Source organism: Chelonia mydas, chromosome 6 (assembly GCF_015237465.2).
Source record: "Chelonia mydas isolate rCheMyd1 chromosome 6, rCheMyd1.pri.v2, whole genome shotgun sequence".
Taxonomy (NCBI): domain Eukaryota; kingdom Metazoa; phylum Chordata; order Testudines; family Cheloniidae; genus Chelonia; species Chelonia mydas.
Genome location: NC_051246.2, coordinates 104,099,870 through 104,125,780, shown reverse-complemented (window position 1 = coordinate 104,125,780; position 25,911 = coordinate 104,099,870). Strand labels below are relative to the sequence as shown.

Sequence of the window (25,911 nt, the reverse complement as noted above, 5' to 3'; positions counted from 1 at the left end):
TCTTCATCATCTGGACCCATGGGAAGGAAACCCTGGAAGAATTCCACCATGATTTCAATAGCTTCCACCTCACCATCAACCTCAGCCTGGACCAATCTACATGGGAGGTACACTTCCTAGACACCACGGTGCACATAAGTGATGGTCACGTTAACACCACCCTATACCGAAAACCCACCGACCGCTATGCCTACCTTCATTCCTCCAGCTTCCATCCTGGATATACCACACTATCCACTGTCTACAGCCAAGTGCTGAGGTACAACCGCATTTGCTCCAACCCCTCAGACAGAGACCAACACCTACAAGATCTTCACCAAGCATTCTCAAAACTACGATACCCACACGAGGAAATAAGGAAACAGATCAACAGAGTCAGACGTGTACCCAGAAGCCTCCTGCTTCAAGAAAGAAACCAACAGAACTCCACTGGCCATCACATACAGTCCTCAGCTAAAACCTCTCCAATGCATTATCAGTGATCTACAACCCATCCTGGACAACGATCCCTCACTTTCACGGGCCTTGGGAGACAGGCCAGTCCTCGCCCACAGACAACCCGCCAACCTGAAGCATATTCTCACCAGCAACTACACACCGCACCATAGTAACTCTAACTCAGGAACCAATCCATGCAACAAACCTCGATGCCAACTCTGCCTACATAGCTACACAAGTGACCCCATCACAGGACCTAACCAGATCAGTCACACCATCACCGGTTCATTCACCTGCACGTCCACCAATGTAAAATACGCCATCATGTGCCAGCCATCATGTGCCAGCAGTGCCCCTCTGCTATGTACATCGGCCAAACTGGACAGTCCCCAAGAAAAAGGATAAATGGACACATCAGATATTAGGAATGGCAATATACAAAAACCTGTAGGAGAACACTTCAACCTCCCTGGACACACAATAGCAGATTTAAAGGTAGCCATCCCGCAGCAAAAAAATGTCAGGACCAGACTTCAAAGAGAAACTGCTGAGCTTCAGTTCATTTGCAAGTTTGACACCATCGGCTCAGGATTAAACAAAAATTGTGAATGGCTAGCCAACTACAAAAGCAGTTTCTCTTCCCTTGGTGTTCACACCTCAACTGCTAGAAGAGGGCCTCATCCTCCCTGATTGAACTAACCTTGTTATCCCTAGCCTGATTCTTGCTTGCATATTTATACCTGCCTCTGGAAATTTCCACGACATGCATCCGACAAAGTGGGTATTTACCCATGAAAGCTTATGCTCCAATACGTCTGTTAGTCTATAAGGTGCCACAGGACTCTTTGCCGCTTTTATTATAAGTAGTGACTACTTCCAATAGTAAGCACAAGATCAGACCCTAAAATGTTATGAGTAACATAGACAAAGTTTGAGTACACCGTGTGATTTTGTTGTTGTTGTCCTTGACAATATCTTTTTAAAATTACAGTACAGTGAATGTGGTTAATTTCCTAAACTGAACTACACACCCCTCAACAACCAGTTAAGCAATAATAGTTAGTAGTATGAATCCATTTTCTTTGTAGTCTTTCAAATCTCATGCAATCCTAAATGCAAACTCTGACTAAACTCTTAGACATATGCAAAGGTCAAATGCTTCTCCAGAGTCTCCCCTAGACTGCAACCCTTTTCTCTTTACCCCCTAATGCTTGTTCAGCACTAGCCTCTTCTTTTTCCTTTCATACAATCATGCCCACTGGTGCAAGAGTTCTATAGCTCCTTTGCTTCTGTTTTTATAGGGACTGCAAATGCTCAACACCTCTGAAAACCGGGCCTCTGATGTCTGGAACAAAGTTCTTGTACCTTTCTGCCTCATGAGTTCTCCACCTGTTTTCCGAATAAGAATGAAAAGCCTACATTTCTCATGGGAAGGAAATTCCCAAAAACTTTCTTTTGGGAAGATTTACACATGTTGTTTCAGTAATGTTGAATCATTTTGTTTCAATAATGTCAAAACATTCTAATATATAATTTAACACACAAATACCATACAATCAGAAAATGAATGAAATGAAACAAAACACCGTGGTATTATCAAAGAGAAACAAGAAAGCAGAAATGCCTTGTTTTGATTTTTTCCCGTTGACAATTTCACCAAAATGGAGGTTTCCACAAAATGTTTTGATTTCAGTTAAACTGCATTTTCTGAAACTAACTGTTCTGGTGAAAAAATGTTGACCAACTCTATTATAACCATTAATTAACTTTGCCAAATGGTTGAGGATATCATTTGCATGAAAGATGTTCTTAAAAAATAGAAGTTGTAGAATATTAAGTGAGTGGAAGAACACTTCAGATTGCTGACTTGTAGCTGAGTGAAAGGGATATACTCTCATTCTCCTTTTGCAGTAGAGGTATTTCTATTTGAGGTAGAAATATTATTATAATATACATTTTTCAAAAGTGCAAGCAGAGGGTATTTCCACCCTGCTCTGGATATTCCACACCCTGCATAAGGTCAAACATCTCCTTTGTTTACAGTTTGTTGGAATTTGACTTTATCATTGGCATTAACAACAGCAGGTAGTAAAACAGCCTGTCCTGCTCCTGGGGGAATTCTGTGTCACTGCACAATGCAGATTTTTTCAGAAATTAAAGTTGGGTGCGCAGAATTTTCTTTTCCTCCCACAGAAATGGGCTGCAGAGATGTTGGCTGCCGTGAGGGGCCGCTAGATCCGGCAGAGCATAGCTCACAAATAAAAGACAAGGCCGGGGAGGGAACTGGATGGTTCCCAGCACACCCTGAAGGAAGGAGGCCATGGCGTGCAGGAAATTCTGTGCAAGCCTGGGACCCAGCGTCAGACTGTTTCTCCCTCTGAATCCTTGGCCTCTGTGGGGTAAGGGATGTGAGTGTCTTGGCCATGGAAAGCTGTGGCTGGACTCTGGGGGGAGGGGGTGTGAGTTCCTGGGTTGGGGGGGCGTGGCTGGGCTCTGGTGGAAGGGGGTGTGGGGCTCTGGTGGAAGGGGGTGTGAGTCTCTGGGATGCGGGGGCGTGGCTGGGCTCTGGTAGGAGGGTGTGTGAGTGTCTGGCCCCCCAGCTGGATTCTGTGGGGGAGGAGGCAGAGAAACAGGAACTGGGTTGTCACAGGGGTTTCTTTGACACTCTACTCCTGGGGGAAATTTTCTGTGTGTCTGTATTGTTACAGACATACTTGTTGACAGGTATTTTGAAATACATTACCAATTGAAACTGGCATGATTATATAGTGTTATTTTGACAAATAAATTGACAGAATTTTAAAATATTCTGAGCAGAATTTTTAATTTTTTGGCACAGAATGCCCCCAGGAGTACTGTGCTTACAACCCAACCCAAGCCAGGCACAGTTTCATTTTCCTAAGACCTTTCTATTTCTACCTCTTGTTCCCTCTGAATAGAGGCTCATACTTACCTTTTTTCTAGCCCGGTGCAGTTAATAAGCCACACTCATTATGGCTGCAATGAGTCAGCAGAGTTTACCCAACAACTTTATATATGCAGAGTCCTCTCAACCTGGTTTTACAGAGCATGTCACCAGAAAAGGGTTGTAGATCCTGCCAACTTGTTACAGAAAGAAATAAAATAATTTGTATAAAAGCTACGTTACGCAAATATCCGTAGTGTCATGTTTTCCATCCTCGAAGAGAAAAACATGATTTTTGGTTTAGATGATGGGTTGTTTTTTTTTCAGATTAAGGAACACAATAAAGAGGGACACTTTGCATTTGCTCTGTGAAAGCTCACTGTGATTCAGTCTGAAATATTCTGCATCTGAATTAAAATACAAAATGACAGGTGTCTCTATATTTAAAGGTGCGGAACATAGACAAAGAATGACCATTAGAACTGGTTGGCAAATTATTTTTTCCCTATGCCAACAAATTTAAATAAAAAAAGTTTTTGTCAAACATTTTCTTCAAAATTGTTCAAGTTTTTGTTGACCACTGAAAAATTTGGGGTCTTTGATTTTTTTCAGTGCAAACTCATTTTTTTAAAACTATTTTTTGTTTCTAAAAAATTCCTGTTTAGTCCAAAAATCATTTGTTTAAAAAAAAAAAAAAAAAAAGGCAGCGCTTCTGACCAGCTCAATTGTCGTCATCTCTTCTTAGGGGCTCTAGGACCCTGTGAGATGGGAGGATCTCAAAGCTCAGGCCGCAGCCCAAGTTCAAATGTCTACATTGCAATGAAGAAGACCCTTAGCCCGAGTCAGAGGGCTCAGGCCAGCTGCAGGTTTTTAATTGCAGTGTAGACATACCCTTCATGTTACATACACCATACTTGCAATGACATGCACACTGAATGATCCCTGAACCCCCTGTTGATTTCAGTGTGTGTGTGTGGGGGGAGGGGGGTCTGGGCAGGCATGAACCTACACAGAGCTCCATTGCAGCATTGGGACCTTAGCTACTACTGCATTTAGAAAAGGGGTACAAGGGACAGCATTCAAACTGAAGATGTGATAAGAGGGCTTTCCCTGCCCCTACTGAGGCTTGTTCTTATATTTGTCTAACTTCAGCCTGTTCTCAGGCCCCCGAGAAACCTCCCACACCCCCAAAAAATTAATCAGGGACTTCCTATGACCTCTGTTACACAGGAGGTCAGACTAGACAACCATTTTGGCCCAATAATCTATGAAAATCTCAGCTGGCGCTGTATCCAGGGGTGGTTTAACTGGAAATACAACATTGAATAGAATAAAAGGGAGGAGACTAAAATGTTCTTGATCTCCAGTCTTGTCTGAAATCACTTTAAGTACAGGGAATATTATCTTTCTGGTTTAAAAGGAAATATATGTGATGTCCATGTTTTCTTCTTCTTTCAAATGGGAAATCTTGGGAGCGGGGGCAAGAAGATGAGGCAGGGGATCAGCTGAAGGGAAGATCTCTGGTGTTTCATTTCCAAACAAAGGCAGGTATTGGTGTGTGGACGGGGGATCATCCCTCTCCCCTACTGCTCAGTGGTCTTTGCTGGGGTAGCATGTATCCCTGGCTCATAAAGATTGAATAACTCTGAAGAAGAGCAAGATTTTGCCTTTCAGATGCCCGCAGTTCCACTGAATGGAAGGTAGTAAAGGCAGCTTTTCTGGGGGGTGTGTGAAGGGGGACCCCCTACCCCCCCCCCCAGTCTTCTTGTCCCCCCCGGCTTCATCCTCCCCTTTTACAAATGACTCATCGTTTAACACTGGAAAACCACACTTTTCAAACCCCATTCTCCACCAGGCCACAGGACAGAGCACTAGCCCTGGCACGACCAGCTCTAAAAGGGGGGGGAGGGTGTGTCTGTGTGTGTGTGTGTGTGCGCGCGCGCGCTGTGCTTTTAAGGAGCTGGAGCCCTATGCTGCCCCCTGCAGGTCCAGCCGCAGCGGTTTGCCCCTGCCCGCCTCCCCACCGGGGCCCGCCTGGGCAGGTTGCTGCTGCGCGGCAGAGACGCGGGGAGTAGCTAGGGCAGCCGGGTGCCGGCCGGCCGGGGCTGCTGCTCGCAAGCTCTCCTTCGGGCAGGAGGCGCAGCAGCCTGGCGCAGCCCCCGGGAGGGTGTGTCCTTGCTCGCCCACCCTCCTGCTTTGGGGGTGGAGGGAGGAGGAACCAGCCGCGGCAGGAGGAAGTGGAGGCGGCTCGGAATAGCGGGCAAATGGAGACGTGAGAGGCAGCAGCAGCAGCGGGGGAAGGAAGCGAGCTGGTCTCTCGCTGCCCGAGCGTGCAGCCCGACGGCCACTGGGGCTCGCCTCTGTAGCCTGGGGTAGAGGCTTGCTCGGGGCTCCGCTGCTGCTTGGGGGGTGCTGCTCGGAGAGCCGCGGCGTTGTGCTCGCTCCGCGGGCTGCTCCATTAGCGCACGGAGGAGGATTTCAGAAGGTAGAAGCTTCCCCTCCGCCAGAGGCACCTTCCCACCCAGCCTCTCCGCTTTCCCTTTCCTGGGAGGGCCTGCAAGGGGATTGCACGCAAGTTACTGCTGCTCAGAGAGCCTGGACCCTACCCGAGCCAGCCAAGCACGGGGTCTGTCTGGGGAATATTGCTGGCGGCTTCCGAGACAGCCTCTGATTTTTGTTGTTGTTGTAAGTCTCTGCTTTAAAACCCAAGTGCATATGAAATATTAAAGCCCCTCCCCTGGATTTTCCCGTTTTGCCCCTCTCAGAGTTCCTTGCACCCCAAGGACTGAATGACTTCCCTCTAGAGACTTCTTTTTTTGGGGAGGGAGGCACCTCCGTACCAAGCTGCTGCATCTTGTGTACAAGACTTTTCTCTTTCCTCCTTTAAAAATAACCCCCACCCCCACTCCGCTGGAGGGTAAGGGAAGATGCAGACCTTTCTGAAAGGGAAAAGAGTTGGTTATTGGCTGAGTGAAAAGAAGATCAAGAAGCTGAATTTTCAGGCCTTTGCAGAGCTCTGCAGGTAAGGAACAAATCCTGGCGAGCTATAATCGGGGGCGCGGGGTAGTCAACCTCCTCTGTCTCGCTAGAGCTTGACAGTCTGTCTTTTACCCCCTCTCCAAAGTACATTTGACATTGTGGGCCTTCAGCTGCATCTCTGGTTATCAAATTAACATGCAATTATAATATAGTATTGCTTAAGAGCAGGGTGACTGCTGCTTGGAAATTGAGTCATAAATTTTAACAGCCTGGGTCTAGGATTGTCATGGAAGCAATGCCTGGCATGGTGGTGATGTGAAAGCATGCTATTGACTTGGGGTTCCATTGTGGGCAGGGACAAAAAAGAAGTTTGGTAGCCAGGCTGCATTAAGTTGACCTTTACTATTACCTGTGTAAGAAGGTTTTCTTTAATGTTTTCCTCTACATTGCATACAAGGAGTAAGAAATCTTAAACTGTCCATGGTGTCAATTTCCACGAGGCTAGAAGTAGCCGGGCAGAATGGAACTGATACCCAGGCATCCATGTATCATTCTTTCGGGGAAGAGAGAGGAGCGGTGTACATTGACAGTCTTCTTGGCAGACTGCATGCATGACTTCCACCCCCTACCTATTCAGTATCCCTTGACCCCAAACCTGGTTTTCTAGATCTTGATCTGAAGTCTCTTTGCTTCCCTTTTTCATATGCATGGTACTGTTGATATGGCTTTTACCATAGAATGTCGCAAACTTCTGAGAAACTCGAGTTTGAACTGTGGTTTTGACTGTGTGAATGCGGATGAGACATAGTCATGCTCTGAGACTTGCGCACATTTCTATTTGCACATCCCTCCTTGAGCTCTCCTCTTTTGAATCCCACCAAGTTCTTTAAAAAGTCCGATTTGGATTATTTTATCAGGAAAACAGAAGCATGATGGCTTCTGTTAATAAATTCCATGTGGGTGGCTGGTTAATTTTCTGGGTGTCATACCACAAAATATTGGGGTTTTACAATATTTTCAGTCCCTGTGTAACGTTTTAATCTTCCAGGGATGCTTAGGGGATTTCTGCATTAGTGTAAATGCCTGTATTCACCTCCATTGGTGGGATGTTAAACTTTTTACTACAGGTTACTCTTTTAGTTATACAACTACTATTACGTGTAGTTACAAGGATATATGCTATATTGCTTAATAGAATCTGTTGTTAATTTGATTCCATGAGTGAAGTAACAGTAAATGTCAGAAGAGTTTTCAACTAACTGGCAAATATGAACTATCAGAGTTCATTATTAGATTTTCCAATATTAAAATAACTCTTATTTAACTACTGTTCCTAAATTCACCCTGTTTACACACAAACTTTTAAAATTTGGTGTCAATAATATGCATGTCATACTAGATAAGTCTCCTATTTTCTTAAAGTTTGGCCAACGTCACTTATGATTAAGGATCTTTCACCACAAGTTCTTTTTGTAAAGATGAAGGGGAAAATGGAAAAGCAGTTTAACCAAATGACAGAAAAGTGGCATATCAGTTTGTGTTCCAATCACTTTGTATTCTATTAAAATTCACAGAAATAAGATTTTGGGTAAATATACTGTATGTAAATAGATCACAAGTTCCAATTTAATATATAATTTCCCTTTTTGGTCATGTAAACAAACTGCTTTATTAATGACTGATGCTGGGGCTAAGACCTGCCTAACTGACTTTCTGGTTCATTTTGATGCTGTACACTTTTTCCCGTGCTCATAAAAGGATCTGATGGTTACTGTACACCAGATTTCATAACCTAAAACTAATAGGGCTGTTTATGTTAGACTCTAAACATACATAGATTCTACTCTGTTTCTTTGTGCCAGGTATCCAGCATTCTGCATCCTCTGTGTAGGAATCCAAGTTTCTCTGCCCCTCTCCCCTCCCCTCCTCAAACCTTTTTGTTTCTCTTTCTGACTGTCTTGTAAGTTGTTTCATTTTCCCACATTGTACACTTGTATTACTGTATTACGTAACACTGCTCTATAATTTCCACACATACTGCACAATTATGTTAATAGGTGTTACTGGCACTGAAGTGTAAATAGGCCCAGAGTCTCAGAGTACAGCTGCTGAAAGGCGGTTTAGCTAAACTGGTTTTAAAAACTGGTCCATCTGTTTTTTTGCCTTGTCTGTGCTAGTGCTCCAGCTCATTTTTAAAACCAGTTAATATTTCTGGATGGATTTCCCCAGTTTAGACAAGGCCTAGTTGAGGAAGGATGACTCAGTGAATAAGATGCTAGGCTGTGAATTGGGAAGATCTGCATTCTATTCCCACTTCTACCAGAGACTTCCTGTGAGATTTTTTTGGCAAGTCATTTAGTCTTGTTGTGCCTCCATTCTCCATCTGTAAAATGGGGATAGCAATAACGCTGTACCTCATGGGGTATTGAGGACATACACAATAAAAGATTGTGATGTACTTGAATACTGTGGTAATGGGGGGCCATATCAGTACTACAGATATATATGGGCCTGATCCTGAGATGAGTTCTATGTGCTTGACACCCTTGAAATTAATGGGGAGTTTCGGCATCTACAAAGGCCTCTTTCCCAAAGGAAGATGAGGGCTTTCACAGAGAGCTGGTCTGTTTAGCATCAGAAAGTGAGCTGTGCATTGAGGGCAGTAGTGAGGTGCCAGGAGTCCCAGAACTTCCATCCAAACCAGGCTAAGTGGCAAGAATGTAATAGCAAACTAGCTGTGGATCTGTCTGAGGGTGTACTCAGTGACATGGTAGATCTTGGAGTTACTCTGCATGCCAAGTCACATTTGTGCATTTCAGTGTCCCAGTGATTAGAGTAAGAGTGCCTGGTGCTGCTGTTCTCTTTCCACAAAAGAGGAAAGTGGATGAGAGAAGTTGTGCTGTGAAAATCAATTTCTGCCAGTTTCCACCAACATGAGAAAATGGAAATGAGGGATTCCACAGAAACTCCACTTGCTGAACACCAGTTGCAACAACCCCTTGTGTGAACAAACCAAACTGCTTTCCTGCTAAGAAGTCTGAGTGACAAGTCAGCCACGGATTGACAAATATGAAAAAGCGAAGGCACTAAATCTTGTTTGGAGCCTCTAGGTGCTACTGCAATACAAATAATAACTAACAGTCTTCAGGCTGTGGATTTTTGATTAGTGTAGACAATGTCTGGATTGGTTCAGTGGAGGAACACTTCTTTTTTCTATAGAAAACCGAATGGATAAGATTTCATTATTAGGATTCCACACAAAGGGGACATTCTTTTTCATTATCTTGAGTGTTTGAGTAAGTCCTCCTACAGTGCATGTATCACTTGTACTTAAGGCCATAGAAACTGGTTTCACTGGTCATCTAGCACGTTTTTGTTGCTTTAGGATAAGAATATTTTTACGGGCCTAGGAAATAACCGTGGTGAATTAGAGCATTGCACATATACATATTTCTCCCCCCCCCCGCCCTTCTCTCTAGTTCTTACAGCCTGGTTTCTGTGATCTGTGGAATTTAGCTGCCTTTGTGCAGTTAAATCTCCCTAGTAGCATTTTATAAGCTACCAGTCTTAGCAAATCAGCTTCATAAAACAGGGGTAAACACTACTGTCAGAGCTATAGATAGGTGTTTTGTTTTTTTCTGTTCTGAACTTTTATTCATGTTTCTTATGTTTACTGGACTAAGCACAAGAAGCCAAATATGAGATTTGATACAGAGATTTAGGAATAATTTTGATCTGAGAATATTAAATTAAGCATATTCTTTGCATAGCAAACCATTCAGTATATTACATGTTTTTCCAGGAAGAACTTGGGATTTTCTTTAATCTCAGCTCCCCACAAAAAACTAAATACTGATTTTGTTAAATGCATGGCTTGTGCCAGTTGGCTTCAAAGACTGTAGAAATTATAAAAATTAAACATAGGCATGCTGGTCAATAGCTCCAATTGTTACCTACACTGGTGTGCAATATTGTATCACGAGAAGTCATACAGGGAGTAATAGCAGGGAGTAAAGTTTCTTTCTCTGCAATTCTCACCAATAGCTGCAAGCCGTCAGGTGTTAGAAATTATACTGAAGGTAGGAGTGAACTACTGATGACCTTTTGGGGATATGGGGGTTCAGTGCTCCTTCTTCCCGCAGGAGTGACCTTTCTTCTAGCCATGGATCGATGGAGGTGTACTGCCTCTTGAAACCACTGTGAACACTGTCCACAGTGAAGTGAGGGGGTCATCTTCCTCCACCCCCAAAAAAAGTTTGCAGAGTGTTTGCTACATTCTAGGATCCTAACTACTCTCTGGGATCACAGACCACACCCACTGGGCTGCAGGAGTGGCTCAAATTATCAATATTTTCATTACATGCCTGTGTTTAGTGGACTAACAGTAATTTACCTTAGATTAAGGAGCCAAGAGTCCTTTTTCTGGTACATCCTTTTGTCCACAAAGCAGTTTGATTTAGGATGATAATAAATCTGGCCTCTTTATATTGCAGAAGGTTCCTGAAAAGTAGTTCCTAGTATGTGCATATGTTAATTTCTGCATCTCTACTTTCAATTTTGTTGGCTCCTTACTAATTCAGAAACCACCACTCTTGACTTTGGGGAGGGTTTAAATGTAAGCAGTACTCTCTGAAACAGAAGTTTGATCTGAGGTGGGATTTTAGGGTTGGTGTAGTTACAAGAAAACCCCGGAAAGTTATTTGAACTGCTCAATAGGAGAATGAAGATTGATACTGTACATCCTGTGATACAGTCCAGATAACATGCTGTTCATCTGAAAACTTGACAGTTTCCTTTAAGATGACACTGAACATATCCCAATGAAACAGTGGAGCAAGGCATCTGAAATGCAGACATAGAAAAAATAAGCACCTGGCTTGGATGCATCCACTCTATTGCTATGTGAAACAAGCACTCTTCTATTGGTGCATTTTTCTTCTTATCGCCTTTATTTCTCATTCATAAATCCAGTAATCCACAATAATGGTTCTATTTGTGTGGCTGGAACTTAGTTTTATTCAGAAGGCATTTTGCCCTCTACCTGATCAGATGTACTTTTATAGTGTCTGATATCTTCAAAGTACTATACAAACTTTATCTAGTCTTCATAGCACTCAAAGTAGTAGTATCCCCATTTTACAGCAGAGGAAAACATATTAAGGTGTGTGGTGGCTCTCGTAAGAGTGTCTCTCAAAATGACAGTTTTAGGCTTCCACTTTTGAGGTTGCTGTAACTTCAGGTTCAATGTCCTCATCTTGCAAGTTAAAAGGTGTTTTTTTTTTTCCTCCTCTGGTATATGAAAGTCAAGCTGTGTTCTTGGCTCATGTAGGAGCACCAGTAGTAATGGTTCTTCATTTGGAACTGAATGAATGATTCCTGTGAAGTGAGTCAAAATAGAATCCAGCTTGCTTTCCCATAGCCACGTTCGCTCTGCAGAGGTAACAGGTAGTCAGTTTATTGTGATCAGTAAAAGTGGCAGCTGTGACTTTGAAGGCCCTTGGGATCTGATCTATAAAGTGAGAAGGTGCTACTTTTCTGGTCGTAACTGCACATTTAACTGAGTCATTGGCAGAGCCAGATCTAGAGCTAGGAATTAGCGTCAGCTCACACATAGGTGCTGAATTTCACCCCAGGAGAGGCAAACTGAAATGATGGTTTGATCTTTATTGATCTAGTGCTGCATAGTTAAGAGTACCACTTAATCCATGCTGACTTCTGAATTGGTAACTTGAAAGCCCTCAGGGAACTGGGATGTCTCCTGCTTTTATTACAGCCCTCGCAGGTTCTTGTTCCTCCTGTTCAACAAGAAAGCTCCTTCCACTGTTTCCCAAACACACACCAGTTCTGCACACTCATCCTGGTCCTGATCCCCATGCAGTCCATTGTGGCACTGAACCCCTCGTGCTCCAGCTGGCAAACAAGAGTTTGGGGCAGGTGGGGTCGGGGATCGAGGACAGGAGAAGGTGGAATACTGAATGCTTGCCAAGAACTCTGGGTCCCACACCTTTGCTCAGTCTATTAAACTATTATGTTTGGCGGGTGTGTGTGTGAGTTGAGGGAACGTTCCTTTGAAAGAGTGCTGTCAGGCTAAAAATCAATATTTTAAAGAGGCCTTACCGCTGTTGGACATTTGGGTGCTAAGCAACAAGAGTATAAGAACAAGCATTTCCTTCTCCAGTCTAGAAAAGCCATGTTAAAATGTCATTTTCCTAGTGAAATTCTCCTTGCTAATTATGTCTAGAGTATCTTGAAGATGTTTTTTTTTAAATAAGTGTGAACGATACTGAAGAATAATGAAGACCAAAAGCTATTTCTTTGTGGATCAATTTCACTCCATATGGAGCCCTTTGGATTTTGATGAGCAAGATCATTGTTACAAAGATGATGATGATGATTTAGACCTGTTACGTTACAATCTAAGTAGTGAGCTAAAGTATAAGGCTTATATATACTACACCAGCGGTTCTCAACAGGGGGTCTGCGAACCCTTTCAGGGGGTCCACGGAGCCCTGCAGCTAAAACCCAGAGTGTGAACCCCAGCACCTCTCGCAAGCCAGGAGCTGTGGGGTTGAAGCCCCGATCCCTGGTACCCCCTGCCTGATTGAAGCCAGGAGCAGCAGGGCTGAATTCTCGAGCCCCAGTGCCCACCATGGGCCAGAAGCCCTGAGCCCATGGGCAGAGTTGGGGGGACACAGAGGTGTTCCCCCCCCCACCCCGAAACTACAGTGCAAGAGCAGGGCAGTCCTGGGGCAGTTCCTACCCCCACCACCTTCTCTCCCCACCCCCTTCACTCACGCAGGCGGTAAGAGCTGCCTGGGCAGGGGACCTGGCTCTGTGGCTGGCAGAGCCCTCGGGGAACAGGAACTGCAGGGGAGCCCTCCTGGCACACAGCCCCTAGCTACCCCTCTCCCTGCACCCTGAGCTACCCCCGTCTGTCCTCTGAGCTATTTTCAATATTTTTGAGCTGAGGCCCCTACCTTTTGAGTTATAATTTTTGGTTGAGTGTGCCTTCCCCCCTCCCCCCCCCCAACCCAGACAAGCGGGTGGCCTGCTGAGGTGAGGTAGTGGGTGGAGGTGACACTCCCTCCCCAGACCCTGCCGTGCAGAGCTGGCTCAAGCCCAGTTGGCCCCTGCCCACCCAAAATAGAAGTCAAACTACACATATGTTCAAGCCCCCTCCCCTGCTGGGCCCTGAAGTTTTTATAGCATGTTGTGAGGGCCTCAGAAAGAAAAAAAGTTGAGAACTGCTGTACTACACAACCTCACTTCCTAGAAAAGTGTTAGAATGGAGAGGTCAATGAGGCTGTAACATTGAGGGTTTTTACGTTTGACGCTGTGCTCCTGTACCTTCAATGGAAATGGTATTTGGCACCATAGCTTTTTGATTTCATGTTGGCTCATCATTCCCCTGACACTTACAAACACCTCTGAAATTAAGGAGATTGGGGAGAGGGAGAGTGGAAAATGAACTACCTCAGCTTTGATTTTGAGAAGTCACTAGTATCTAATGTTCCCAACTCGCTTTACATATTTAACAAGCACTAAAATGGCAGAGCATATTGAGAATTGAATGACTTAGTGAGTTATCCTTGGCAGTGGTTGGCCAGCAAACTGTTGAGGCTGTGCAACACTGGGATTAGCTGTGCCAGGATAGTGTGGTGGGTCCATTTTAGACTGAAAACTAAAGGGATTTATGCATAAAAATACATGATATCCAATCCAGCGATAGCTAATTGTTAGCACTTTTCACTCAAGGATTTTAAAATGCTTTACACACGTTGGAGTAAGCTTCACAGCAAAAATATTTATGCCTGGTTGTGGGGAGAGACATGACTGAGACACAGAGAAGTTGACTCCAGGACACAGTATAATTTAGGGCTTATCTACAAGGAGCAGTAACACGCAGTAGGGAGGGTGTAATTTCTAAACCTCACTAACGTGTTGTGTACTAACTGGTCCGCATGGACCCTGCTAGTGTCCGCTAAAAGTTCTCTAGAGTGCTTTAATGTGCTATAACAGTACTACATTAAATAGTTCAGACTTTTTTTTTAGAGTTCAGCATAGTAACGAAACTGCTGCATTTGAGTATATAATGCTGTTTGCTCCCTGCCTCACCTTGCTAAAGCTATTTGCAAGTTGAGATTATCAGTTAATAGCTAACTGAACAAATGGTGTGTGTGTGAGGTGGTTAACGGCATTGGACAGAAATGACAGTATCATAAGTGTTCATTTGTAATTGGCCACCCTCATCGCAACCACAGTGATAAAATGCTTTGTGTCTCACTGTGCCACTCGTAAATGACTTCTACTCTTACAAGAACCAGTGTCAGAGGTCAGCTTATTCTTTATCTTGTCAGCAGGATTTCATTACAAGGGCGTAAAGGGACAAGTGTTCAGATGGGAAGGCCATGATATATAATCGGCTTCAGCACTACATAATGAATATATTATTCAGCAATATATTAAGAAATATCCTAATTCCTGGATTTGTTAAGTGTCATCGTTGTACTAACTGTACTATTTTAAATGTGTTTCAGTGAGACTCTGTAGTATTTCCCTTTAACCTTTTTAGATTAAAACACATGAGATGTATGTAAAAAAAATAATGGATCTTACTCCTCCATTTGTTTGTATTGTAGTAGCTCCTGGATGCCTCAGTCAGGGCCCCACTGTACATGTATGTAACAAAAAGACAGTCCCTGCTCCAAAGGCTTTACAATCTTAAAACCAATCCTGCAATTGTTGGGGACCACTGCACCCATGTGGAGGCCTGTTCAGGCATTGGTGCAGCAGTCCTGTCCACCTGTTCGCATTTGCAGGATCAGGGCCTAAGTGTATGACAAGAGAACATGTGGCCACAACAAATAGATGGGGTGAGAGAGAGCACAAAGTACTAGTGAGCTTAGTGATAGGTGGAATAAGCAGAAGTAATAGTACATCAGAAGCCTAGCCACTTTTGGGTGTTTTGTAGGCATCATGAAGAGGTGAGAGATTTGAAGGATATAAGGCGTGTTCTTGTCCCTTTTTAGTCTTGGTTCTTGGCCTTGCAATGATCTTTTTTTTTTTTTTTAAGGAAAGTGTGTGTATGTATGTGTATATATACGTACACACTTTATATTATACATATATTTACAAGGCATTCTGAATTTGCTTCCATTTTGCAGGGTTCAAAATGTAACCAGTTTCAATGTTAGTTTTTTTTAAATGGTTATAAACACTTTTTTTTTATTTTAAAAACATTTTTTGATAAATGAAAAATGTTAGTTAACTTTTCAGTTAAAAGGATTGCAAAATAATTAGAAGTCCAACCGTTTCTCAGACACTTTTGTTTTCAGTAAAAGGTGTGTCCCCCCCCAACCCCCCCAAGCAGACTATGGCCTGTTTAAAAGAAAAGTCAGCCAGTCTGTCTTTATCCTTGTACTAAACAGCCATCAAATTTTGCATATCCCAGTACAGCAGTACGGGCTCTTGTGTAAAACACGCACACCACTTTTAGTGAAAGACAGGAAAGAGCCAGGACTCCTGAGATACAGTTTATTGGCTAGGTTTAGATGATTATGGTACCTAATAGTGGCTTTCACAGAGCAAAGTACGGTATAATACAGGAGCAACATGTACCTTTCTGTAGCCAGGAAGTGCAACTGTTGTTTCAACTCCAAACAAAATCTTTTTTTGTCCTTTGAATAATATTGTGAATGAGGAGCCTCTTTTGTTTTCTGTTAGTTTGCAGTGCTTGTTTGGTGCAGTATTTAGAGTCACGAGAGCTTCCAGGTCCTTGCACTGTAGTCACTCAAATGAACTTTGGTTGCTAAAGAAAACCACAGACTTCAACGTGTTTAGGCCTGGCTGGAAGACAAGAATTCCATTTTGTGAAAAATGTCAAGGTTTTGGCATTTAGTTCCATTTGGCATTGACTCCTGTCAAAATTTTTTTTGGTTAAAAAAACATACCTCCATCAACCCCTCCCAAACAATAGCTAGTAGTCTGTTGGTTAGGGCACTCACCTGGGATGTGTGAAACCCAGGTTCAAGTCTCTCAGCGCTGACTGATTCAGAGCAAGGACTTGAATCTGGCTCTCCCAGATGTGTGCCCTGACTACTGGATTACTGGCTGTTCTGGTTTCCCCTCTGTCTGTCTCTCTTCCTGATGAAAGTTTTGTCAAAACATACATTTCTGCAAAAAGTTTTGGTTTTGACAAATTTGAATTTTTCGGTGGGGAAAAATTGTCTCAGAATTTCAGATCAGCTCTAGTTTGCACAATGATCATACCGCTGAAAATGTTCTGAGACTGTGCTTTGCAAGAGTGAGAGAGAAAAAGAAAACACAAACACACTGGTCTAAAATTGCTGTTTCATCTAGACGCTGCATGTAGCCTTACATGTGTACTGATAATCCAATTCAGTGCTTTCATCCTGTTTCCCTCTTCTTTTTCAAGGTGTTTGATGATGCATCTTTGTTTCTGGGGTTAGTGTCCAATATAGAACAGGTTACTGGGAATCATGTTCTGAGAAGCTCTCTTTGAGGCCAGAACAGTGTGGTAGAGCGATTAATGAAGGTCAGGATTTAGGTATGCTTGCAGTTTGAAGGGGTGGGAAGAGGAGTATAGATGAAGCTTGTTCTGTGGATAAAAAGAGGGCTTAATTCACTAGAGCTGTCAGTCTGGCACCTTTCATGAGCAGTAAAAGAAAATTGCTAAAGTCTGTGTGTGTTTGTGGGGAGGGCCTGTCCCTTTTAGGATATCTTCCAGAGAATGCTAACATTAATCTCTAGCTGAAAAAATTAAGAGTAACAGAAGGAGGGAAAAATCCTGTATAAATGGAAGCCTACACGTAGAAGCTGCAGCAATTTGAGGCAGACCTACGGGGCAGAGGCCATATGATTATAAAGCGTGGTTGCCTCTTGCTATCATTTGAAAGAACAAATGTTTTTTTCCTTCAGATTTTTTTTGTATACTGAAACATCAGTTCTAAACTGGCTGTTCCTGGGAGATGACCGCATGCTGAGTCCCATGAGAGACAGCATCTTGTGTTGCTTCTTAGCAACTTCTGGACCCATGGATTGCATCCAGCCCTTAGCATGTAGAAGGAAAGGTTGCCTCAAGATGGGTCATTTGTGGAAAGAAGGGTAAACCTTTAGGGCTCTGGACATCTTGGGTAGAGAAGGGAAGTGTATTTTGGCTCTGGGGCATGCCGCCATCTGTGCATAATGTTTTCTATCCCTCCCAAAAATTTCTTTGGGGCCTGCTGGCCCTACACATGGGTTAGCGATAGAGCTAGTTGGGGGAAATGGTGCTGGAGGGAGAAACTCATGAATATTTTGTTCACAATTTTCCCGATTTTTATGCTGTATTCAAAGTTTTTAAAAATGCAGCTGCTTTAATTATGGTTTAAGAAAACAGGGTGCTGTAGGTGGGAAAACATAATACTTCAGCAAGGTGTTTTCCCCCCTTATTTTTGTCCTCTCTGTTCGGAATGACGTTCTGGGCTGTGAGCTCCCAGGATCTGTTTGTGAGGGAGTTAGTGCACGGAGCTCTCTCCGCGAACATGTGGATAAAGGGGGAGTGGAAATCCTTGCTGGCTAGCTGATTTAACAAAACATCAAAACAATTAAAAGTGTGTTTAAGCTGTCAGCCCAGTGAAAAATAATTCTGGTTTTGTTTAAAAAAAGCTCTCTAGCTTGGTTCCCTTCTGATTCCTCTACTGGAGGAGTGTAGCTCCAGGATTTGTATAGCACACAGAGGTTCATTGATCTCAACTGCTCTGCTGCTTAGGGGCAGCGGCACTGTCCCCAGCAATGGGGAAGCTCATGTTCTTGGGGACAGGGCTTTCTTGAGGGCAAGCTCAGAACTCTGGAACTCATTTATGCAGGAGCTTTGCTGTTTTCTAGTCCACATGTAAAAATGCACCTCCTTTGCCCTCGTTTTCTCTCAGAGTCTCACATAAGATACCCGTTTGTATGGTTTAACTAATCAAAACCAAACCGTTCCTAACATACAACTTCATTCATCTGTCCCAGGAGAAAGGGCACTGGAGTGGAGAGGAAACCATACTTCACTGATGTTTGTCAGCTTGTATGTTTTTTAACTTGGAAGAGCACTTGGGTGTCATGTTGATGGGCACGGTGTACCTGCATCGGATAGAACCTGAGTCTCCCATGTGGCAATGTGGAGCCCTGCTGCTATGATGCTGGCATGACCTAGAAGTGATCGTGTGAGAAATAAGTAGGATCATCTTGGTGTTTTATTCTACAAGTTAAAACAGGGAAAAAATGTTTTGAGCCAAACTGTGTGTCAGGTGTTATGTTTACCCGTGACGCTTTCATTTTCATGTGTCTGGCATGTTGACATTAAATGGTTATTTTAAAATTAAATACTTTTATAATACCTCAGTATGTGCTGTGCGTACCACAAGGTCTCTGAGCACAAGTTTTCTTCCCCACTGTATGCTCTTTGTGCTACTGTGGGCAGCAGTTTCCTCAGCAGCCTGGCACCCCGTGTTTGCTCACAATGAGCATTGTTTGGGAGGAGGCTGGCACAGTATACTTTTGCTCTGATTTGATCTCTCTTTTGTACAGTCAGTTAATGTGACACTGCTGAATCCCACTCCTTGTTGCCAATTTTTCACCTGCTGTTAAAGTAGCAATAAACGGTCATGACTCTAATTGCAAGAGATTGGAGACAAAACTTTGTTTCAGTGTTTGCTTTGTGCTTTTGTCAGTGGTTTTTGTATAGTCAGTTACATTGCTTCTCTTCTCTTTTTTGGTGTCTCTTCTTAGTATGGGTATTTCTAAAAAAATAGGGAAGGCAAAGAAAAGTCTTAAACATGGGGATATGTAATTGTGAAATCATAACATTTGGCAGGGGGGACTCGGGGTTAGGTGTAACTATTTCTAATTCATTTTAAGACTGAAACTACTTTTACCTATGTTTTTAAAAAGTTTTTAAACCGACTAAATTACAAATTGATACCGTTCCTTTGAGTGAGAAGCGCTCTGTGTTAGCAAGCTTCATGGTGAAACTCATCTAGTTTTTTAAAAAATGATTGTTACCATAATTAATAATTTCTATTGTTTATATGATGCTGTGCACCGTAAAAGGAAGGTGTGGTCCATTGGTTTGAGCAAAGGATTAGAAGATGAAGTCTTGAGTTCTAAACCCAGCCCTGCAGTTGACTTCTCTTGGGCAAGTCGCTTACCTTTCTGTCCATTTCTCCATATGTAAAGTGAAGATCCAGTCTGTCTGGAGGTGCTGTTTTGCAGATGGATTAGATGTTTGTAAAGCAGTTTGGACTTGAAGAGTGCTAAGTATTGCTATTATCAAAGCACAGTACAACGGCTAATCCTTACTTTTTGGATTTAGAGCCCAGTCCAGGACCCACTTTGCATTGACTTCACTGGGAACTCTGTATGCATGTCTCTTTCGCACACACCCAGACACCGTCTTCCCATCTTTTATTAATGGAGAATCTGAGACACAGGGCGGTGTGGTGGGAAGTTATTTTTCATGACCACACACAATTGGTGACAGGGACATGGCTGGGATTAGAACTGAGAACTGTCTCCCTTCCATTCTAGTTGCACTAAGTCTTTGCTGCTTCTGTAAACTTATAAATCACTAAAACAGAAACTTGGGCCTGTTTCAAATCAATATGGTTACTGTGGCAGGTTGTCACTGAGCTGTGCTACTAGGATCTTTTTTTTTTTTTAAGCACATTCTGAATACATGTTTGGCCCAGGGAAATATTCTTTGTAGTAATCTCAAAATGTTTTTGCAGCATCAAGTACAGTATTCACATTTCCTGTCTCTTGGCACTCCTGCCTCCTTGTCTTATGCTGAGTGATTTGTGTGTGTGAGAGAGAAATGCACAACTGCTCTTACACTGTGTTGTCTGCTGCCTTTAGTGAGGGGTTTTAGCAGCGGATATTCAGTCCTAGAAGCACAAACAGTGCTTTTAAACTTTTTAGAATCAAAGTAAATTGTCATTTGTGGGCAGTGTTTTCCTTTTTGTGGTGCAACCTAATAGCACTATTAACACATTGCAGTGAGAGAGGGATCTAGGTGAAGTGTTTTCAGCTAAAGCACATATTATTCAGTCTTGAATAATGTCTTGAAACTATGACGCCCTGCCTCTGTGTGGGTGTCTTTAGCTGGCAGTAGGGCTGCAGGAGATAATTATTGGAGCCTTTTATGAAGGCAGAGTGACTAGGGGCTGCCATATGCTAGCCTGATCTCCTTTGCTGTAGCAAAAGCTTGTTCAGAGTTCATTTCCTTTTCTTTTTCTTCCCTTTAACACAGCCAGCTTCCTTCTGAGCACCCCCTTGTGGTGAGGGGCACCTCTGCAGTGTTCTGCCTCTGTTTTGCCCTTCTTCAGGTCTCCTTAAACCCCCCCTCCCTTCCCCCCCAGTCTCTCTCATCCAGCTGTAGCTTCTCTCGGGGTCTGTGTTTTTATTTTTAATTACCACAAAGTTGTAAAACCCAACCAACCCAACAAATCTTCCACCCAACCATAAGCTAGGCCTAGCCCTTTCTCCCTGAGGTACTCTCTCTTCCTGGTCTCTGACCAGTGGGAGAAGATGCAAGGCTTGGCCTGCCTTCTTCTAAAGGAAGAACAAAACTTTCAACTGGGTTGTCTTACCCAGCCCCAGCTCCGTTCCTTGGGCACTCTCGCCCTGAAGAGTCACTCTGCAATTACCCTTCTAGTTCTGCCCTCACTGAAATGCCCCCTGACCCTTTATAGCCAAAGTGTAGCCCTACCTCCTTAATTGGCTCAGCTTGGACAACTGCTCTGGCACAGAGAAGCTTCTATTGTTTTAATCGCAGGGGCCTGCCACCCTGTGACATTCCCTCAATATATTTCATCTGCATGGGAAAATCGTTCGCCCCCGAGAATGTCAGGAAATTAAATTGTTTACTCAAAATGTCTGTCATGAACGCTTACACTAGCCCAGGAGAGCTCTGAGACATTCCTTCGAGCAAGCCCAGAAGAGTGGGAGCTGTATCTCTTCATCTGAACTGTAAATGTAAAGTTCACCCACAGAGTTTGCTAGGCACTCTGCCCAGACAGTTTTAAAATTAGACTAAAATCCTGCATTGTTGTAGCCATATTGGTTCCAGGATATTAGAGAGGCAAGGTGGGTGAAGTAGTATATATTAACTCATCCACCTGGTCTCAGGAAAATCCTATGCATTTATAAATGTGCTGTGAACAATTTCAGTCTCTTGGGGAAAAAAGAAAAGGAGTACTTGTGGCACCTTAGAGACTAACAAATTTATTTGAGCATAAGCTTTCGTGAGCTACAGCTCACTTCATTGGATGTAGTGAGCTGTAGCTCACGAAAGCTTATTAGAGACTAACAAATTTATTTGAGCATAAGCTTTCGTGAGCTACAGCTCACTTCATTGGATGTAGTGAGCTGTAGCTCACGAAAGCTTATGCTCAAATAAATTTGTTAGTCTCTAAGGTGCCACAAGTACTCCTTTTCTTTTTGCGAATACAGACTAACACAGCTGCTACTCTGAAACCAGTCTCTTGGGAATATTTTGAATGTCCTCCCCATGGTCACAAATATTTCAAGCATTCCTTAACCTGAAATGAAGTGGACCTCAGACTGAGGATAGGTGGCAGAGGAAAGGCTTGTGGTGGATGCACAGGACTGGGAGGCAGAACTGGGATGTGGGGGAAGTCTGTTCTTTGCTCTGTCATAGGCTTTATTGTCGTTTAGGCAAGTTAGTTAATCTTTTTGTACTATTATTTGTCTCTCCATAGGGGATTTAATCTGAAGCTCTTTGATGCATGTCAGGTAACTAGCAGCACGTGAGTCACACCAATAGTGTGCACATGTAATGCTTGTTCTGTTTTCAATTTGCATGGTGTAAACACAGGGCGTCTGTTTGCTGTGTACTGAGGGATAGCACTTTCCAGTGCTATCCCAGGGTTCTTTACTTCACCGCTGAGCAGTGGGCGGACAGGGAGTGTTTTCACTGTGAATTGTGGGAAGCCCAGTGGATTCAATTTTTTTATTTTTTATTTATTTATTTTTTTTTAAATCCTGTGGTTCCACTGTCTCTGTGCCATACTTCCTTTCTGGGCTGGCGTGCGCCGATTTTTAAATTGCTGTGGACCAGCACGGATCCAGCAATTCTTCATGCTGCTAGGGCGACGAGAGCGAATACGTGCAGGCTGCTTGGGTTGTATTACAGCACTTAGAGCTGGATGGATTCTGCCTTGGACTTTGCCTGTTGCACCACCAAACATGATGCAGGAGCAGGCGAATATTCTATGGCCGCAACAACAGAAGGGTATTCTGCAACTGTTGGCAGCCGGACGAGGCGGACTGGTTTCTGGATCACCTATGCAGCGTTCAGTGTCATTTCTGAGTCTGGGAAACCAGTGTGGGTTGGCGGGAGTGGATTGTTCTATTAAGCTAGGATAATCAGCAGTGGCAAGAAACCTTCAGGGTGGGGAGGGCTACCTTTTTTTTTTTTTTTTTTAAGGCAGAACTGACCAGGAGCTGCAGTGAGAGCAGACCAACATGCAGTGCTCCCTACCATGGAGAAACAGGTCACCGTGGCAGTCTGGAAGCTGGCCAACCCAAAATGTTACCAGTCTGTAGCCAACCAATTTGGCATGGGGAGATCAGCTGCTGGGGCTATTCTCATGCAGGTCTGTTATGCTGTTGAGCTGGTGCTGTCTAACTGGGTCTTGAAGCTGGGTATTGCTCAGGAGACTATTGATGGCTTTGCATGCATGGGGTGCCCAAGCGGCATTGGGGCAATTGATGGAACCCATGTGCCTATTATTCCGACCCATCCTTCCCAGGATGCAGAATTTATAAAGAGAAGGGTGCATGTCTTCATGGTGCTTCAAGGACTTCTGTGTCACTGTGACAAGTTTACAAACATAAATGCAGAGTGCTCTGGGAGGTCCACGATGCTGGGATCTTTTTAAATGAACGGAGAAAGGACTGTTTGCCCCAAGGAGAGCTGGGCACATTAATGGTGTGGAAGTTGGTCCAGTCATTCTGGGAGACCTGGCTTATCCCCTGATGCCCTAGCTTAGATAATGAAGCCATACACTGGCCGCTTGGGCAGAAGGAAGGAACATGTTAACTATCACCTGAGTAGTTGTAGAATGGTAGCCAAATGTGCATGTGGCCCTTTGAAAGGCAGATCTTGCTGTTTCTAGAATAGGTCGAGTATCAGAGGGGTAGCCCTGTTAGTCTGGATCTGTAAAAGCAGCAAAGAGTCCTGTGGCACCTTATAGACTAACGGACGTATTGGAGCATAAGCTTTTGTGGGTGAATACCCCCTTTGTTGGATGCATGTAGTGGAAGTTTCTGGAGGCAGGTATAAATATGCAAGCATATTGAATATAGAATAGGTTGGAGGTAGCAGGAAAAAAATGTTCCAACCAATATAACTGCATGTTGTGTTTTGCACAGTATTTGAGAGCAAGAGGGAGAGTCCTACTGACGGGTGGGCGGCTGAGGTGTGGAGACTTGTCCGGAGCCATGAGCAGCCAGCAAGGCATCCCATGGAGAGCACACACATCCCATGGGAATGCTGTCAGGGATGCCTGTTGTTCATATTTTGAGTCACATGCCTGAACATGTTAGCCCGTCGTGGGGGTGTTAAGACGCAGACACTGCGAGCACTAGGATATTGCGTGTGGGTGGTTGAAGTTTGATGTTCCCTGTGTGCTTTTGTCAAAACCTTATGAATGTTTTCATTCTTATTTAAAGGATTTTCTGTGCGAAATGTGATGACTCGTAATGGATGTATTGTAAATGGTTTTATTATGAAAGAACAATTAAAATAACTAATAATAAAGTTTTAAGGCAACCAAAAATAATATCTTTGGTTAGTTAAATGTGTTTTTTCTAAACACAGTCTTAAAAGTTTGTGTGTAGTTGGTTACTTTAATTCCTGCAACAGAGCAAACAAAGTTCAAAATGCAGCAGCAAGAACACTTTAAATACACAAGAGTTTTATGGGTGGGTGGGGAGGGATTGTATAAAGTTACAGGTGAATATAAGCCTTGTCTCTGCCTCCTCTTATCAGCATAGGGTCTGGGACTGAGTGCTTCAGCTCAGAATTCTCAGGGGCGTTGCGGGGCTCAAAAGAGCTGGTCTCCCAGGTGCAAGTGTCTTGTCAGATCCTACCTCTGGGCACCAAAGTGAATGGGTTCTGCTGGGAGCACTGCTGCAGGGATGTGGAGGGTAGGAGTGGCTTCTGCCTTAGTAGCCAGCATTGTCCAGGGGCTGAAGGACGTGGCTGGGTCCCAAAATATGGGCCTGCAGGACCTGCTTGCCTAGCAGGAGGGCATTCTGGCTTAGGGTAGTGTCCATGAGTTGCCTTTGCAACTGTGTCTTTTTCCATGCTCTCCTTCACCATGACAATGCTGTTCTTGGCCATAGCGACACTTTCCCTGGCCCCTGTGATGTGTCCTTGGCAACTACAAGTATCTTCAGTATTTCTTTCTACCTCTAGGTCTTACTATACAGCCTCGTTTTCCTCTGTGACTCTGCCATGAGTTCTGCAAACATCTCGTCCCGAGTCTTTCTTTTCTGCACCTCAGGTTGTCCAGCCTGTCAGCAGTATGTAGAGGCCTGTCCTTGACGGTCTGGCTGTTGCAGGTGCTATGGGAATAGTGGGTTGGGAGGAAACAGTCGCTGCTTGTTCATATTTCGGTGAGTTTTTTCAGTAAGTACGTGACCTTTCCTTCCTGAGACGCTTCGCACTCTTGAGGGAAACATCAGCACTGTTAAGTGGTCTGCATGTGTGGAGGGTCCTGGGTGCATTTTTGATTTGTCTACTGTATCTGCTTTTGTGCTGTTAGGGGTGGGGGCAGGGAGAGCTATCTTCCAGGTTTGTTTGTGCGCTGGAGGCACGACTAAGGCATCAGAGCAGTAAGGGAAGGGTTATGGGGACTGGAGACTGAGCTGGACAGTAATCCCCTCTTGGCTGTCTTCACTCTTGATGATGATACACTGAGGTTGGTGACTTGGAGGCAAAGAATGCTCATATTCCGAAAGGCAAAGGAAAGACTGGTGAGATATGCTGTGAAGTTACTCACCAGAGTGGCCCCTCCCCCCAGAAATATTGCAGGAGTGTAAGGGGCTGGCAAGCTCTCCCGGGGGTTGTGGCCGTGTAACTGCTTCTCAGTCTTGCGTTTTGCTATTATCTCCCCCGCAGACATGGAGAAAGTGCAGGGAAAAATACGTCCTATAATGACTGTTACTACAATGCGTGTTACAGGGCACCTGTACCTCAGTGGGAAGCAGTATTGTTTGTGCCTTCACTGGGTGTGCAATGTGCACTTACACATCATGTGACCTCCAAAAACTAGCCAGATTTCTTTTCCTGTAAGCACTGTCTCAATAAACTATTGAATTTTACATAAATGAATGTTATTTTTACAAGGGTGAGTGGTACAGTCTGCAGCTGGGCCATTTTGAAGCAGCACAATAATAATAGATTGTAAATATAGGTACCCTCATGCCAAAGGTTCCCTCCAGGGGATCTGATTTTTCAGCCCCAGCCTGGCTCAGGCTCAGCTGATGCTGGGCAGAATCTGGGTCCGTTGTAGCAG

General features: G+C 43.9%; 1 protein-coding gene across 4 annotated transcripts in view; it reads left to right on the top strand.

Annotated features, from left to right (window-relative positions):
* Positions 1-5,302: 5,302 nt before the first annotated feature.
* The window catches only part of ITPK1 (inositol-tetrakisphosphate 1-kinase), a 229,763-nt gene continuing 209,154 nt past the window's right edge, over positions 5,303-25,911 (top strand). For 2 of the 4 annotated variants that reach the window (XM_043548511.1, XM_043548510.1), the window contains exon 1: positions 5,370-6,365. Coding sequence is in view for 1 of the 4 variants with exons in the window: in XM_037900861.2 (XP_037756789.1) it covers positions 6,271-6,365 (95 nt within the window). In the remaining 3 variants the exon portion in view is untranslated. Of the gene's footprint in view, positions 6,366-25,911 lie in introns of all 4 variants that reach the window. The other 2 variants (XM_037900861.2, XM_043548509.1) reach the window with 2 other exon arrangements.